Source organism: Buteo buteo, chromosome 4 (genome assembly GCF_964188355.1).
Source record: "Buteo buteo chromosome 4, bButBut1.hap1.1, whole genome shotgun sequence".
NCBI classification, from domain to species: domain Eukaryota; kingdom Metazoa; phylum Chordata; class Aves; order Accipitriformes; family Accipitridae; genus Buteo; species Buteo buteo.
This window is the reverse complement of record NC_134174.1, coordinates 37,045,016-37,059,483: the sequence shown is the minus strand read 5'-3', so window position 1 is coordinate 37,059,483 and position 14,468 is coordinate 37,045,016. Positions and strand designations below refer to the sequence as shown.

The window sequence follows — 14,468 nt, the reverse complement described above, 5'->3', positions numbered from 1 at the left end:
ACAGATTCAGTCTGTTTTACCATGATCTCCCTGTTTATTTCTTTGTTGTCTGTTATATTAATATCATTCCATTTCTGACTATAATGTCATTATATTTGTATTCTTCTTATTGCTGTTTTTACATCTTGCACTGTCCTCTCTGGATGTGGCTGTTGGTCTATACTCATTAACATATTTTTACAGCTTCACAAATTAAAAGTAGTTTTAGAGACTGTGGGCCCTGTGTGCTCTTTATTTAATTTTCTTCTAGTAGTTTCAGACTTAGTCCCTCAAGGCCAACACTGAAAGTCTTATCTGAAAGAATCACCTAAGAAAGGTTCATTTTAATGAGAATACTTTGCAGTGGTTACATTTACTGACTGTTTCTTTTTACCAGAAGTCTTTTTTCTATCTGTTCCTCTTCATTAGCTGCATCCTACTTTAATTTGCACCGTGCATCTGTCTCACCTATGTATAAATACTACTTTATCCAGCAGTAACTTTACAATGACACATGACCTAAGCGAAGAAAGATTTCCTTCCTTCCTTTTTTCCTTCTTTCCTTCTTTCCTTCCTTCCTTCCTTCCTTCCTTCCTTCCTTCCTTCCTTCCTTCCTTCCTTCCTTCTTTCCTTATCTCTCTCTTTCTTTCCTTCCTTCTTTCCTTCCTTCTTTCTTTCCTTCTTTTTTTCCTTCTTCCTTTCTTTCCTTCTTTCTTTCCTTCCTGCCTCAAGGCCATGTTTCTTGTCCTAGCTTGCTGACCTCTTCCTTCTGTGCTCTCTGATGACAGGCCAGTCAATTTGTCCCTCATGCAATTCAACAGTTCCTGGGATTGTGTGAATCTCCAATCTTCTCAATTTCATTTTTCCTTCATCTGGTTTGTGGTTACTTCCTACCTTTCCTGTCCCCTTTCCCCTCTCCTTCATTTATGTTTTGTAATCTTCTCTATGTTGTCCTCATCACACATAGGTCTCAGCCCTCAGATTTTATCTTCCTCTGTGCTTGTGGGGTTCATCTGGTCTCTTCTTTTGCTTGTCTGTTTGCTCTACGCAGCATTTCTGTTTCTCTGTGCAGCTATCTTGCCCTGTTACTAACTCTTTTTCTTGCCATATTTGATCACTTCTCTATCTTGTCTATGTGTTCACATGCTCCAGGTCTTTCTGTTTGCAGGTATTTACAACTCACATAATGTCAAATTAATATTCTGTTTTCTTTCCTGTGTGTTCTCTTCAAAAACTTTCTGAATTTCTCCCATGTCTCCAGATGGTGGTTTCCTTAGTTCTTCTCTTCCACGCTTTCTGTTGGGTGATAACATTATATTCCCATCAGGTAACTACTTAAGGATGTGTCTTTATTCAGTTTTTTCAGCTAGTAATGTTTATTGTCATTCTTTTGAGTCTCCTGTAAAAACAGATGTAACCCTCATATAAAAATACAGTCCATTCTGACATAATGGTTTTTTCCTCCTCTCTTTATCATTACATTTATCTCTCACAAACTTCCCATTTTGACACTTTCTACTTATTGACTTTCCAAGACACTGTCTTTTTAAAATTTTCCCTAGGTAAAATATTTTTTTTTAAAAGTTTTGCAGTTAAACTGCTCATCAACCATAGCTGAAGATACCTGCTATATGCTCTCAAGTACAAGGCCTTTGTCTTACTCAAGAGTTTGGTGTGCCTAAGAAGAATCTGCAAACTGGGAAATTCGACCACACCACAGACTTTATGAACAAAGCTATCATCAACTAATAGACTTGGTTCCTGTTTCTATCTCCCATAGATTTTCCCTCAAAGAGGATGAATTTCATGCCAAATTCCCTGTTCAGCAGTATTTGTTGTATTGTTACACAACAAGTTGCTTTCACTTTATCTTCAGAAAAAGAAATCAACATTTGTTGGATCCTTTCATATATTAGTCTGAAACCTGACTCCATTTTCATGCGATATACATTGAAACAATTTTTGTTTTCTAGTCATAGTTTTTCACAAACACAGTTGTTAAATTAAAAGCTATACATCCCATAATATTTGGGGACTGTTGGTTTTTTTTCCCTCGGCTGGTCACAAGAGGCTTAAAATACAGACTCGTGATCCTCTATATAAATCATTCGTCATAAACGATATACCATATAGTGTACTTTATTTTTTGTCAGTGAGGTGTAGGATACTTTAATTAGATGTAATGGAATTTTCCATTGTAAATCCTTTCATACCTGCATGGATAGAATGATAGAAAGCAGTGCTAAGGATAGTATATCACAAGTCAAACAGGCTCAGATTTTAAAATTAAAAACCTATTAGTTTCACTTCCCCCCCCCCCCCGGATTTGTATGGAAGCTCAGGTACATGGAAATTCTGACACAAATCTGTGTTCTGTCTAAATTCTACCTCAGAAACAACGGGAAGAAAATTACAGTAGTCAAAATGCTAAAAATGATTTGATTTCCAGAACAGAATCAAGGAATAATCTGTAATTAATGCTGGTTCCCCTGGAGTCAGAAGATAAGCTGTTGCTCCAGACAACACAGAAAGGTTCATTCTCAAAAACCCATTTGTCTATAACTTTGCAAACACTATGTAAGCTTGTGTTAGTTTGATGAAGTGGAAATTGTTTCAAAGGATGGAATACATATTTTTAAATTAATAAAAGACTGGCAGTAATGAGATAACCACAGGGGCTCCAGTGCATCTCTGCAAGCTTTGAGAAAGTGTGGGTGCAAAACATCGCGGGTTTTGACCCACATATGGTGAATATTTGAACACCTGCTTGGAAGAAAAATCTGTGAACAAAAAGTAAACTTATTTATGCCCGCTTCCCATTGGTGTGTGCTATGTATGTACACTGTGCTAGGTGACTGCTGCCTTTGCTTACCTTTGTTTAGCCTGTAGGGCTTTGCATAGTCATTAAGACTGTGGACATCCAAAGGGATAGTTAGCCCTTCCATTATCACCATTACCGCTCTCCAAGGGTTTCCTTCCTCCTAGAGCAGCCTGAAAGTGTTATCGCTTGGTAGGTTCACAGAAGCCAACTATCATCGTGCAGTATAAAGAAAAGCAAATATTCTTTCCTCTTGGCAAAGCCGATCAGGAAGAGTCTTCTGGTTTGAGGTGGTTAAGGTGATGGTTAAGGTGTTCTTTAGTGCTCACACAGCCTGTGGTACTGTTTGTGCATGTAAAATGCATTATGACTGACAAGAAGGTCCTCAGACCTGTAAGTATTTTGCTTTATTTATGTATTTATTTTGCAATTTAAAATAAGAGTGCTGTAGGCAGAAAAGGACTGGTTTGAAAGTGATTGTGTTTGAGGCCGAGACAAGACTACTGTTGTCGTCTTTCCTTTCAAATCAGGCAGGATTTTTAAGGGATTTAAGAAGAGATTGCATGTATGTGAACAGATTAAAAGATGGCTAACGGACAGGGTAGCCTTTGATGTGGATATACCTTTCCAAGTTCATAGAGTTTAAAACCCCATAACCTATGTAAAATAACAGCCTTGCAGTGTGGTTGGCAACTTTGTGCCAGAGGCAATGAATCAGTATTAAAACCCTAAGTTCATGACAAAGTGGTCTCTTCACCCTATAGCTGGTTCTTTCAGTTCAGAGTTTATGTGATACATGATTCTGGGAGCTTCAACTATCATGCTGTCGAGACAAAACATCTTCTTTTAAAAGAGGAAATTAGGATTGTATAAGTTGTGTTTTCACTGTTCGGTGTTGTGTGCACATTAGAAAGCTAAGAAATTTGCATCTTTCTTGAATGATATCATTACCATCTGCCATTTATACCTACAAAAACATCAAGCTCTGGAAAACTCTGTGGAAACTCTATAAAGTTATAGTGAACTACCAGTGCAAGCTGAAGTTGGAGCTTAAGCTGTTGTTTCAGAGTAGAGGTGAGAAAGCACAGTGTATGAGACTAGTGGTATATAATGAAATGTGTTATACCCTGACTGTGGAATGGCTGCTCATTACGAGAATAGAGAGCAATCATCCATGCTGAAAATAGGTTTATTTACCCAGGGTCTATGCCTGAAAAGGCATTTTCAACCTTCATACCTATGCCTAGTCACCCCCATGTAGGCATTCCAAACAAACAGAAAACTTAAACTGCTAAGCTGTTTCAGTGGCGATTTCTTCTCTTAATGGGAAGCAGAAGGAGAATCAGAGCAAACCAACCAAAAAAAACCCAAGCTCCAAATGCTGGCCAGTTCTGATGAATTTTAGTTTGTTCTCTGGAGTTTGGCTCTTTCAGGAGTACAGTTCTTAACAAAGCATTACAAAATTGTCTCTAAAAAGCTGAGACTTTTAAAATAGAATATAGATGTACAAACCTGTTATCTTCAAAAAGAAATTCAGTGTCTAAGTGAGCAAAATTTAGTTTTTCTTTTCAAAGATTTCATTGGGTCTTCAAAGTCAACTCAGAGTGTGGCTTTGGTAAAAATTTAAGTACAAGATTTCTGAGAGGTTATGGTCTTTAGTGAACTTTAGATTTATGTCTTTACGGAAATGTTGCTTTCTGACAGCTGTGCAATTATCTGGTGTCACCACTGTGCCATGTAGTTAAATGGTCAACAGTTACCACATTTATAAATAGTATGTGACATTTGAGCTTTGGAAAGTAAATTCTTACTGAATGCTTTTGGAAGAGTTCCATATACAGTACTTCACTTTTATGCATCTTTCAGTGGAATATGCATTAAATGGAATGGCAACAGAGGTTGAATATGATAAGCATTACCTATAAAATAGGAATAAGATTAAACAGAAATTCCAAGGCATTACATTGAAGTGATTAAGGCTAAAACAATAGGTAATGTAACATATATTATAGTAGTTACTCAAGAACATTACAGCTGTGTAGCCAGGAGAAGTTGCAGTGTATCGTTCCTCTTCTCCCACTCTTCCTTATAAATTTTCTTCTTCTCCAACACTTCACTTGATTAACATTAAACTTTTATGTAGGTTGTCTTCAGTATAGTTTTTTCTGATCATGTGTGACCTAAGTAACAGGCAACTAGTGCAGTACAAACTTTAAAATGTATTATTAGTATATTTCAGTTTGGGTTATTATCAAATCATATTGTGCAAGATGTAATGTACATCTTCTAATTAGCATTCATCAACTGTAGGGGTGTGTGCTAAAAGCTGGTGAAGATTTGGGTCATATTTACTCCTGTTTGCGTGAAATGTCTTATTAGCAACTGAAAATGGAACTCAGTTGTGGACAGTATTTGAGAATTTGCTGTGGGTTGTACTTTTCTTTTTTTCCCTCTTTTTTTTTTTTTTTTGCCTCTTTTTCTCCCCCCATGCCCCCCTTTCTTTTTTTCCTTTCTTAAGTTGAGTTATTTAGCTGTGGAGGAACTGAGACAGAGGTCAAGAAAGGACCATCTTGTGTCGTTTGGACATAGAACATAAATGAAATATTACAGAGTTTGTGGGGAACAGGAACACTGGATTGCTATCCCAGACTAATGACCAGACGTCTGGGTGGGAGAGTATAGAGATCTATATGACCAATTTGGCCTATCTTTTGCAGGAGATTCAAGCTGAATATGCCAGGTTTATAGGCCTATACTACTGGAGGAGCCCAGAACGGTTAAAATACCATCCAATCTTATGATAGCCTTTCAATAATTACTTGTACTTCATCAGTACCACTGAGGGAAGAATAGTTTTTCTTAGCAATGCAGTTCTGTGGAAGAGTAACAAGGAAATATCAGGCTTCATGTTTTAATGTAACAGTGCACAATAACTTGAAAAAATGTCCCCATTGAGTGACGTTTTTTAGTAATATGTTTATAAAGTATGGACCAAGAATGAAGTAACATGTACAGTGAATTATCAAGAAATGTGGATGTTAAAAGCACTTTATGCTCGTGGTTCATTAATCACTTGTATGAAGCTAATATGTACCAAGATTGGAATTGACAGCTTCTGTTGTAAGAGTAGGGAAATTAACTGTATCTTTGACATGAGGTAGTGATCACTGAAAAATAGACTCAGTGAGCCTGCTAAGTGTTTTTTAAGAAGTGTGTATGTGCACATTTATAGGAAGATGTTCAGAAAAAGGAAGAATATAGAATTTCGGGCAAAATCTTTTTTATTAAAAGCACAAATTCTTCATGGAGAATGACATTCAGTAAGAAAGGGTCAGGTTCAGTGAATTTTCTGATCTGAAAAAGTATGTCATGGAACCTCTTTAAATTCCCATTTTATCATTTAGAGAAGGAAGGATTTCATATTTCACTTTGAAATGACATTTAGAAATTTTAATTAACCTATATTAAATGAGAGAAGTAAACTTACAGTCCTGATTCAGTTTACTACAACTGAGTTTTTCCTCTTCAAGATTCTTAGTCCAAATGTCTGTATTGGGTTTGTGTGGCAAGGGTTTGGTAGTGGGGGGGCTGCGGTGGTGGCTTCTGTGAGAAGCTGCTGGAAGCTTCCCCCATGTCTGACAGAGCCAATGCCAGCCGGCTCCAAGACGGACCTGCCGCTGGCCAAGGCCGAGCCCATCAGCGACAGTGGTAGTGCCTCTGGGATAACAGATTTAAGGGGAAAAAAGCTGCTGTGGGACAGAAAGTGCAGCTGGAGGGAGGAGTGAGAAGATGTGAAAGAAACGATCCTGCAGACCCCCAGGTCAGTGCAGAAGGAGCGGAGGAGGTGCTCCGGGTGCCGGAGCAGAGATTCCCCTGCTGCCTGTGGGGAAGACCCTGGCGAGGCAGGCTGTGTCCCTGCAGCCCACGGAGGTCCACGGTGGAGCAGATCTCCACCTGCAGCCCGTGGAGGACCCCACACCGGAGCAGGTGGGTTCCCGAAGGAGGCTGTGACCCCGTGGGAAGCCCACGCTGGAGCAGGCTCCTGGCAGGACCTGCGGATCTGTGGAGAGAGGAGCCCACGCTGGATCAGGTTTTCTGGCAGGACTTGTGACCCCATGGGGGACCCACGCTGGAGCAGTCTGTGCCTGAAGGACTGCAGCCTGTGGAAAGGACCCACACTGGAGCAGTTTGTGAAGAACTGCAGCCAGTGGGAAGGACCCACGTTGGAGAAATTCCTGGAAGACTGTCTCTTGTGGGAGAGACCCTGCGCTGGAGCAGGGAAGGAGTGTGATGAGTCCTGCCCCTGAGGAGGAAGGAGCGGCAGAGACAACGTGTGATGAACTGACCCCAACCCCCATTCCCCATCCCCCTGTGCTGCTGGGGGGGAGGTGGAGAATTCAGGAGTGAAACTGTGCCCAGGAAGAAGGGAGGGGTAGGGGGAAGGTGTTTTATGACTTGGTTTTATTTCTCATTACTCTGATTTGGTTGGTAATAAATTAAATTCTCCCCAAGTTGAGTCTGTTTTGCCTGTGATGGTAATTGGTTGAGTGATCTCTCCCTGTCCTTATCTTGACCCATGAGCTTTTTGTTCTGTTTTCTCCCCCCTGTCCAGCTGAGAGGGGGGGGGGGGGGGACAGAGGGTGGGCACCTGGCGTCCAGCCAGGGTCAACCCACCACAACATCTTAGTTTTATGACTTTTCATCTAGAGTTGGGATGTCGTACTGTGGCCTGGAAAATTTCATTTTAATCCCTGCACTAATGGTACCATTACCAGTTAAGCATTAGAAACAGTATGAGTTTGGAGTATTCTTTAGTACACTATAAGTGTTATAATGAGATTTTTAAAAATTATTTTTTAAAATACTTTATTGTGGCTAGTAAGGCTTATTTTATTTATTTATTTTTAATCTATTAAAAATCGTAGGATTTATGCCCCTCTGGAGATACTATGCCAAGAGGTATTTATTTAAAATGCAAAGGAAAGAAAGAGTCTAATGAAGTGCGAGTATCTCAGTAACTGCTACAGACAAATTGTTTTTCTGTTAAGTTCTATTGCCTATGCAAGTCACTCCTGGATGTGAACTGCACTATTTTAATTGAAGAAGTTTCTAAATATAAATTGGGTATCTAGGGGATATAGACTGAACCCATCTGCTTTACCAGAATTGACTTTTTCATATCTCCTATCTTAACTTATTTGTACCAAAGACATATACAAAGCTTCTAAGATAAACAGGTACAGTTTGATACTATCCAATTAATTACTGTCAGACATATTGCACTGGAAACTTGGTCTGTATCTCTTCTCTGGGATCTAAACTAGTTCCCTGATTCCTAGGATGTTTTCCTGGACATTTAAATCAAGAACAGAGCCATTTTTAGAAATATAAATCCATCTCCTGCAATGAAAGTCAGCAGCTGGAACTAGGTTTGGCTAAGGCTTACAAAATGCTATAAAGAAGGCAGTGACTTTTTTTTTCCCCCCATTGCTATTTTACTATAATAGATTTCAAAATGGTTCTGAAGAATTTTTCTAATTTTTTTGTGGGGGAAAGAAAAGACAGTAATTAAATAATTCCCCAAGGATGTAAAGGGGAAAGAAAAAAGGTGCTTTTGGAAGCAGGTCACTGGCTACAACCTTGCTTGGGACAAAAAGAGCTGGAAACAGTTTTCTTTTGAAACCTGTCTAGTGGCAAATATAATGTGATCAGGTAATGAATTGTAAGGGCTGAGACTGATCCTTTATGAAAGATTTGCAAAGAGCTGAGATTTAGACATGATTACTTCCCCAAGCCCTTCTTTATTTCTACCTTCATTATGAATAATAAAAAAAAGACCCCCCAAAAAGAGAAAAAAGAGGTTTATCTGTCATTTTCATGCTGGTTGCTTTAGAAATATGAAGGGAAGGATGACAAATGACATCAGAAGAACCAGGGATTTGAGATATTTGCCTGTGATGAAAGTGGGTTTTTTGGGTTTTTTTACTTATTTCATAGTAGTAAAGCTGACCTTGATTATTTCCTAACCTCATCCCCCACTGTCCTGGTCCCTAAAAAGAACCTGGGTCTCCTTCAGACTCTTTCTTCAGATGCTCACTGGCTAGCTCGCTCTGTGCCTGGCTTTCTGCTGTAAGCATCCTGGGGGCTGGCTGTTGGCAGTCTCTCTGGTTGGCAGGGGTCTGCAGTGGGGTTGCAAGCTGGAAGACAGCTGCATAGGAGGAGCTTTGTCCCACGGCCTGGTTCCTGGACCTGTGGTCTCGAGATGGTCGGTATATCCGCTGGTGCCTCCATGGAGCGCTCGCCGTGTTGCAGGTGTATTTGCTCTCTGCTGCCAGGTGTAATTAGTCATCGTTTGGCAACAACTTTGGCTTTGTGTTCTTTCGGTATCTCTTAGGACACTCTTTCCAAATTATTTTCTAACTGTGAACTTCGCAGTTTACCCTCTCTTTCATTTTTTTTCTGGAAAGCTATGATGCTCTTTATCATCCCCATTAAGGTAAAGGGTGTGCAAGTAATACCCTTTACTACTTTTATATCCCTCCTAGTAAATCACTCTGGTGGTTCTTTTATATCATGGATTTCAGGGTGGCAGCCCTTGTTTCCAAAACTGTAGACACAACAGGACCATCTGTGTTTGCCATCTGCAAGACATTTCCTTCTAGGATCCTGGGGTTGGTTACGGGGCTTCCAGACATTCCTACTGCCTGTCCCCCTGGGTACACAGTAAGGAGACAACAGGTTTGTAACTATAACACAGATACACGTAAGCCTAAACTCTTCAGCACATCTTGCTGTCACTGGAACACAATCTGCCCATGTCTGTTTGAACACCCACCAGCATCTCGCTGTGTCCGGTTGCTCATCTCCATGTTTCTTTCTACACAGCTTGCTTTTTGCTGTTAATACGAAGGTGCTGACCCTGGCAAAGCAGCCAGGAAAAGAGCTTTCCCTATTACTAGCCAGCCATTATGCACTTGGAAATGTTTTCAGTTTCAGAAGGTCAGGAAAGGATTGTTTCTGTTCAATTTTTTTTTTTCTGCAGAGTTGCTTTATTTCTGAACATAGCAGTATTTATTGCTTACTTTCCTAACTTCTTTTAATCCTGCAACTGCCATTAGATAAAATAATGAACCGAGTTACTTATTCATAAAGGCAATGTAAATACTTGTTCTCCACTGTATTCCAATAAAATAATGTCATGGATTATTGGCAGTAAATTATTTTAAGTTATACATTTAAAAGTAAACAAAGCCATATACATGAAAATATCTTTGATCATTTTTCATGAAGCATCTTATTCTTTTCTTTTATCATTGTTGGTATGAGATCTGAAATCTTAATGCTCATATTTTGACTTTCAGTGTTGCCCTATTTCATTTCTATTGCAAATGCTTTCTACTGAGAAATTATAAACAGTTTTCTACATGCAGTGCTTCCCTTCCCCTCTACCCAGTCTGGCCCAATTCTGATATCATTTGTACGTTGTCATCAATAGTGGTCCACTGAGTGAATTATAATTCTCTTATTTGGGTGCTGCATTTTAACATTTGGCTGTTGAAATGTAGTTGGAGAGGAAGAAGGGCATACAGTCTCAAACCCCCCTCTTTTTTCCAAATTTGTAGAAGCTATTTGCTAGTCAAAGAGAAAATAAAGGAAAGATGGATGCTTTTTAATTCCCAGTGTGCTGTTCATCTCAAAAGCAGATTTTATATTTGATAGACATGTTGTGAGGCATTACTCCCGAGTGTCAACCGGACCCTATGTGTATATAGAGTATATAAAGAGCTAACATATTTGGCACGTATATTAATAATTTTTCCACAAAAAAAGACCCATAACATATTTTGGCACATGAATCCTGTCCCAGTAGCTGCCAGAGCTTTTCCTCAGCCACAGTGATCAACAAATTCCTAGCCTACTTTCTGTAATACAGGGTGCATTTATGAAATAGGCTGTAATAGATCCTTCAGGATGTTTCATAGACAATTATTTTTTTCTTTTTGAATGGATGGAGGCACAAGCTTAAACAAATGACAAGATCTTAAACAGCTTAAATAATTAAAAACTAATTAAAAGTGGATGACCATAATCTCCCAAGTGCTGATACTTTTTAATTTTTAAAGAAAAAGAAACTCCATAACTTACAAACATGTAATTTCTTTCTTATTCTGAGAATTCTGAATAAATTTTTTTACAATATCACAGGTCTTCAGGACCATGCTCTTCATACTGCTTAACTTCCATGAGCCTCCAGCAATACACCTCCAATATACCAGTGCTATCGGGAGGTTTAAACCTCTAGATTTGTCTTTCAATAGTTCATTTGGGGATTCTTTAGGACAGCCAGTCTGTAAATATGGTGCAAAATCTGAAGCACAAAATGTTTCTGCTTCCTCTCAGCATGCATGGGTTTAGAATAATGCTTCATGCTATGTGTTGCAGCTCTAAACAGAAGATATTTATAGATATTTAAACTTGCCTACCTACGGTTATGTTTCTAAATACATTTCAGCCTTTCAGAGTGCAGAGCCATTGACTTCTGTAGGAGGTGCTGAATGGTCTAGCACTCTGATGACTAAAGATAAACTCTTAGTAATCTAAATTTAGGCATCTCATTTTAAAAACTTTGGCCCAGATATGTGATCTCAGAAGAATGAGTTGCAATGATTCATTTCAAATTCGCTGGCTCTTGCGGCTCCCCAGACTTAGCGTTTATTCATACAAATTGTTCACTGTTGCAAATAAATCACAAAATGTAGCCAATGCAATAACTCTGCACCTGAGCATTATTTAGTTCTGCTTTGCTAATGTTGGCAGCACTTTGCTTTTCCTCTATATGTTACAGCACCTGGCTATTTTGGCTTTGTCTGAATATATTAGAGGGGTGAATAGGGAGAAAATCTACAAGTTTTTGTCCTCGCTTCCATTACTGCTAGCTTTCCTGATAGCTGCAATTCCTCAATTAGGTGGTCAGTTTAATTTTCCTGCCAGCTTAAAAGAAACACAAGGGATACAATTACCAAGGGAGACTATTTTTCACTGCACGCTTAGGAGAAGATTATCTTGTCAGAAGTGTTGTCTCTTGTGGTTCTCATCTGCTTTGACACCAGGGATAGTTAATTTCCCATAATGCTGTTTATGATGATGATGAGAAATACTGTGCCCTGTCTGTGTTGATTTTTCTCTTTTGACTGCTTTGTGGTTTCTCTGTTGGGATTTTTATCTCTTTAAAGGAGTACTTCACCTTGTAGACGAGAAATAGATTAAGGTATATGTGTTGCCCACAATTTTCTCTTAGGTTTGTGTGGGCTGCACAAATGAGTAAAGTTTTAAAACACAATTACTTAGGCAAATAATTTGTACCTTTTTTTTTTTTTAACACAGTATAAACTAAGAGTAATGCTAAAAATGCTGGTGTTGGCTACTTAGCCAGTTTTTGATTTGTTTTTTTGTTAGGATCAGGTAACAGTACTCCCTTTGCCTATGTTAAGGATGGATAACTTGTCATTTCACTGCAACCTTATAAGTCGTGGGCGTTTATTCTAAGCCAGTCATCTGTAGTCAGTGTCATGAGAGAAGGTGATTCATCCTGTCTGATGCTAAATATCTGAGAGGCTTACTATGCAAATGTGTTCTGGAGAGGAAGGTGGTTGATGATGTCCCTGCCCAGCCCAGTGCTGCAGTCTATAGAGCCTCTCTGTACCAGTGCAATTGTTTCTGAGGCCACACACAATGAACAGGGTGAGGAAATTATCCAGGTTAAAAACCAGTAACTGGAAGTATTTTGTTCATCTGTATTTGTTGGTTTAACCAGGTTCATTTCAGTGATTCACAGGGCCATTTCTAACACAGCACTAAGAATATCTGTTCAATAAATGGGGTCATATTGGCACAGAAGAAAGAAGTGGCTGAAGGCAGGGACATTCAAAACTCTGTGTAATGAGCTGCCTCCTGAAATACATGTGTGCGCTGAGACTGTCCTGTTTTATTAGGTGAGATGAATCCACAATAGTTATTTAGCCGTGTGTTAAGCAGGACATTACCAATATCATTATCACTGTAGTGTACACCTCTTGATGCTTGATATTGCTTTATTAGACTATAAAATATCCTGAAGTGAGCTTATCGATGTCAAACAAAGGAGGCAGTTAGAAACTTCTATGTATATTGCCCTATCCTTCCACTGAGGTCCTCAGTACTAGTAGTGCTGTTTGTGCTAACAGTCTTTCCCAGTTTTAGCATCTTAGTGAACCATGAGGGTTATATGTGTATGGATAAATATACTGTCCGATGAGATGGCCTGTTTCTTTATAATATGTAGTGATTATCCAAGTCCCCACCAGGAAGCCAGAAAAAGTGTCCATGCTAATCATAACTTTCTCTTGGGTCTTACGTAAATATGGAGAGGATGACTCATATGAACTTCACTTGAGTGTCTCAGAGTGGTGTTTTTCATTAAATAGGTTAGCTAACAGTTAAGCTATCAGAGTTGTAAAGAGGCAGAGGCAGTTTATTTTGGGAGATATATTGAAAAGAAACCCAGCCTACTAGGATGCATTAGATATATGCAAGTTAAATCTCACAAACTGCATCTTCTGTGTGCAGCTGTTCATGATAGGATCCCTTATCATGTTGATGTACCACCCTGCTCCAGTATGCTTTTATGGTACGTCTAGGGAATATCTTCATGGTACAGGGTACTTTGGTTTAGATACTGAAGTCAGAGAAACGTGACTGCCACCGTTAAGATACTGTTCCATGAAGCAGCTCTGGAAGAGATGAAAAGAACTATACTGAAGCAATGCCAATAGCAATGAAAGCAATCAAAATGAGCTTTATAGTACCTTTTCATGTAAGTTCTTTCTGGAATATGTTTCACATGTTTTATTTATTTTTATTATTATATTTCTTTTTATTTTTGTAGGCTGTGGAAACCAACCTTGCATCAAAGGATAGTCACTGGGTCTATGTAAATGAGGTAAGAAAGTCAAAAGAGACAACATAGCTTGGTACATTCACTCATCACCATCTCTAGTTTCATATGTTTTGACACACCAAACTGAGCATACACTTAGCATTTTTGCTTTTTGAATGCTACAAGATGCAAACTCTGTGGTGTCATTGCTTGTCTGTCTCAGCTGAATTGACATACGTTGAAGACCAAAGGACAAAATATAGCTTCCAATATACCTCATAGCAGCTGGGAGACTTTATTTTTACCTTCACGTTGACCCTACTTCATTAGCTATTTAGGAAGCAGAGAGTATCTCAAAAGAAACCTCAAAAACATGCATCTATGCCTGCCAGAATCTCACCCTTTGCTGCTGTGAAAGCCTGCATGCAGATACTAGGAGAAGAAAGAGCGCTGAGGCTAGTTGCAGGCTTAGCTCATTCAAATATGCATTTACATGATACACAGGTTTTCTCTAGTGCAGAATGTGTTGTGTTTTGGCCAAGATCCAGGATAGCATAGATTTAAAATGCGATGTTTCCTCTCTGCAGCAAATGGTATCCTGTCCTGCTACTATGATTATTTATTTTACCTTAGTACCACAACGCCCTACTGGGAATCAGTGCAGACTTCTATTTAAAAAGCAATGGAAAGCTTGAAATGTACTATATGTAATAACTTATAAATCACTAATTGTTCATGATAAATGGCACTATTTTA

At 39.0% G+C, this 14,468-nt stretch overlaps 1 protein-coding gene across 1 annotated transcript in view; it reads left to right on the top strand.

The window, feature by feature from the left end:
- GRID1 (glutamate ionotropic receptor delta type subunit 1) overlaps nucleotides 1-14,468 on the top strand; it is a 559,848-nt gene that overhangs the window by 418,463 nt on the left and 126,917 nt on the right. Inside the window, exon 5 of the mRNA XM_075025535.1 lies at nucleotides 13,722-13,775. Coding sequence (XP_074881636.1) covers nucleotides 13,722-13,775 — 54 coding nt within the window. The remainder of the gene's footprint in view (nucleotides 1-13,721; nucleotides 13,776-14,468) is intronic.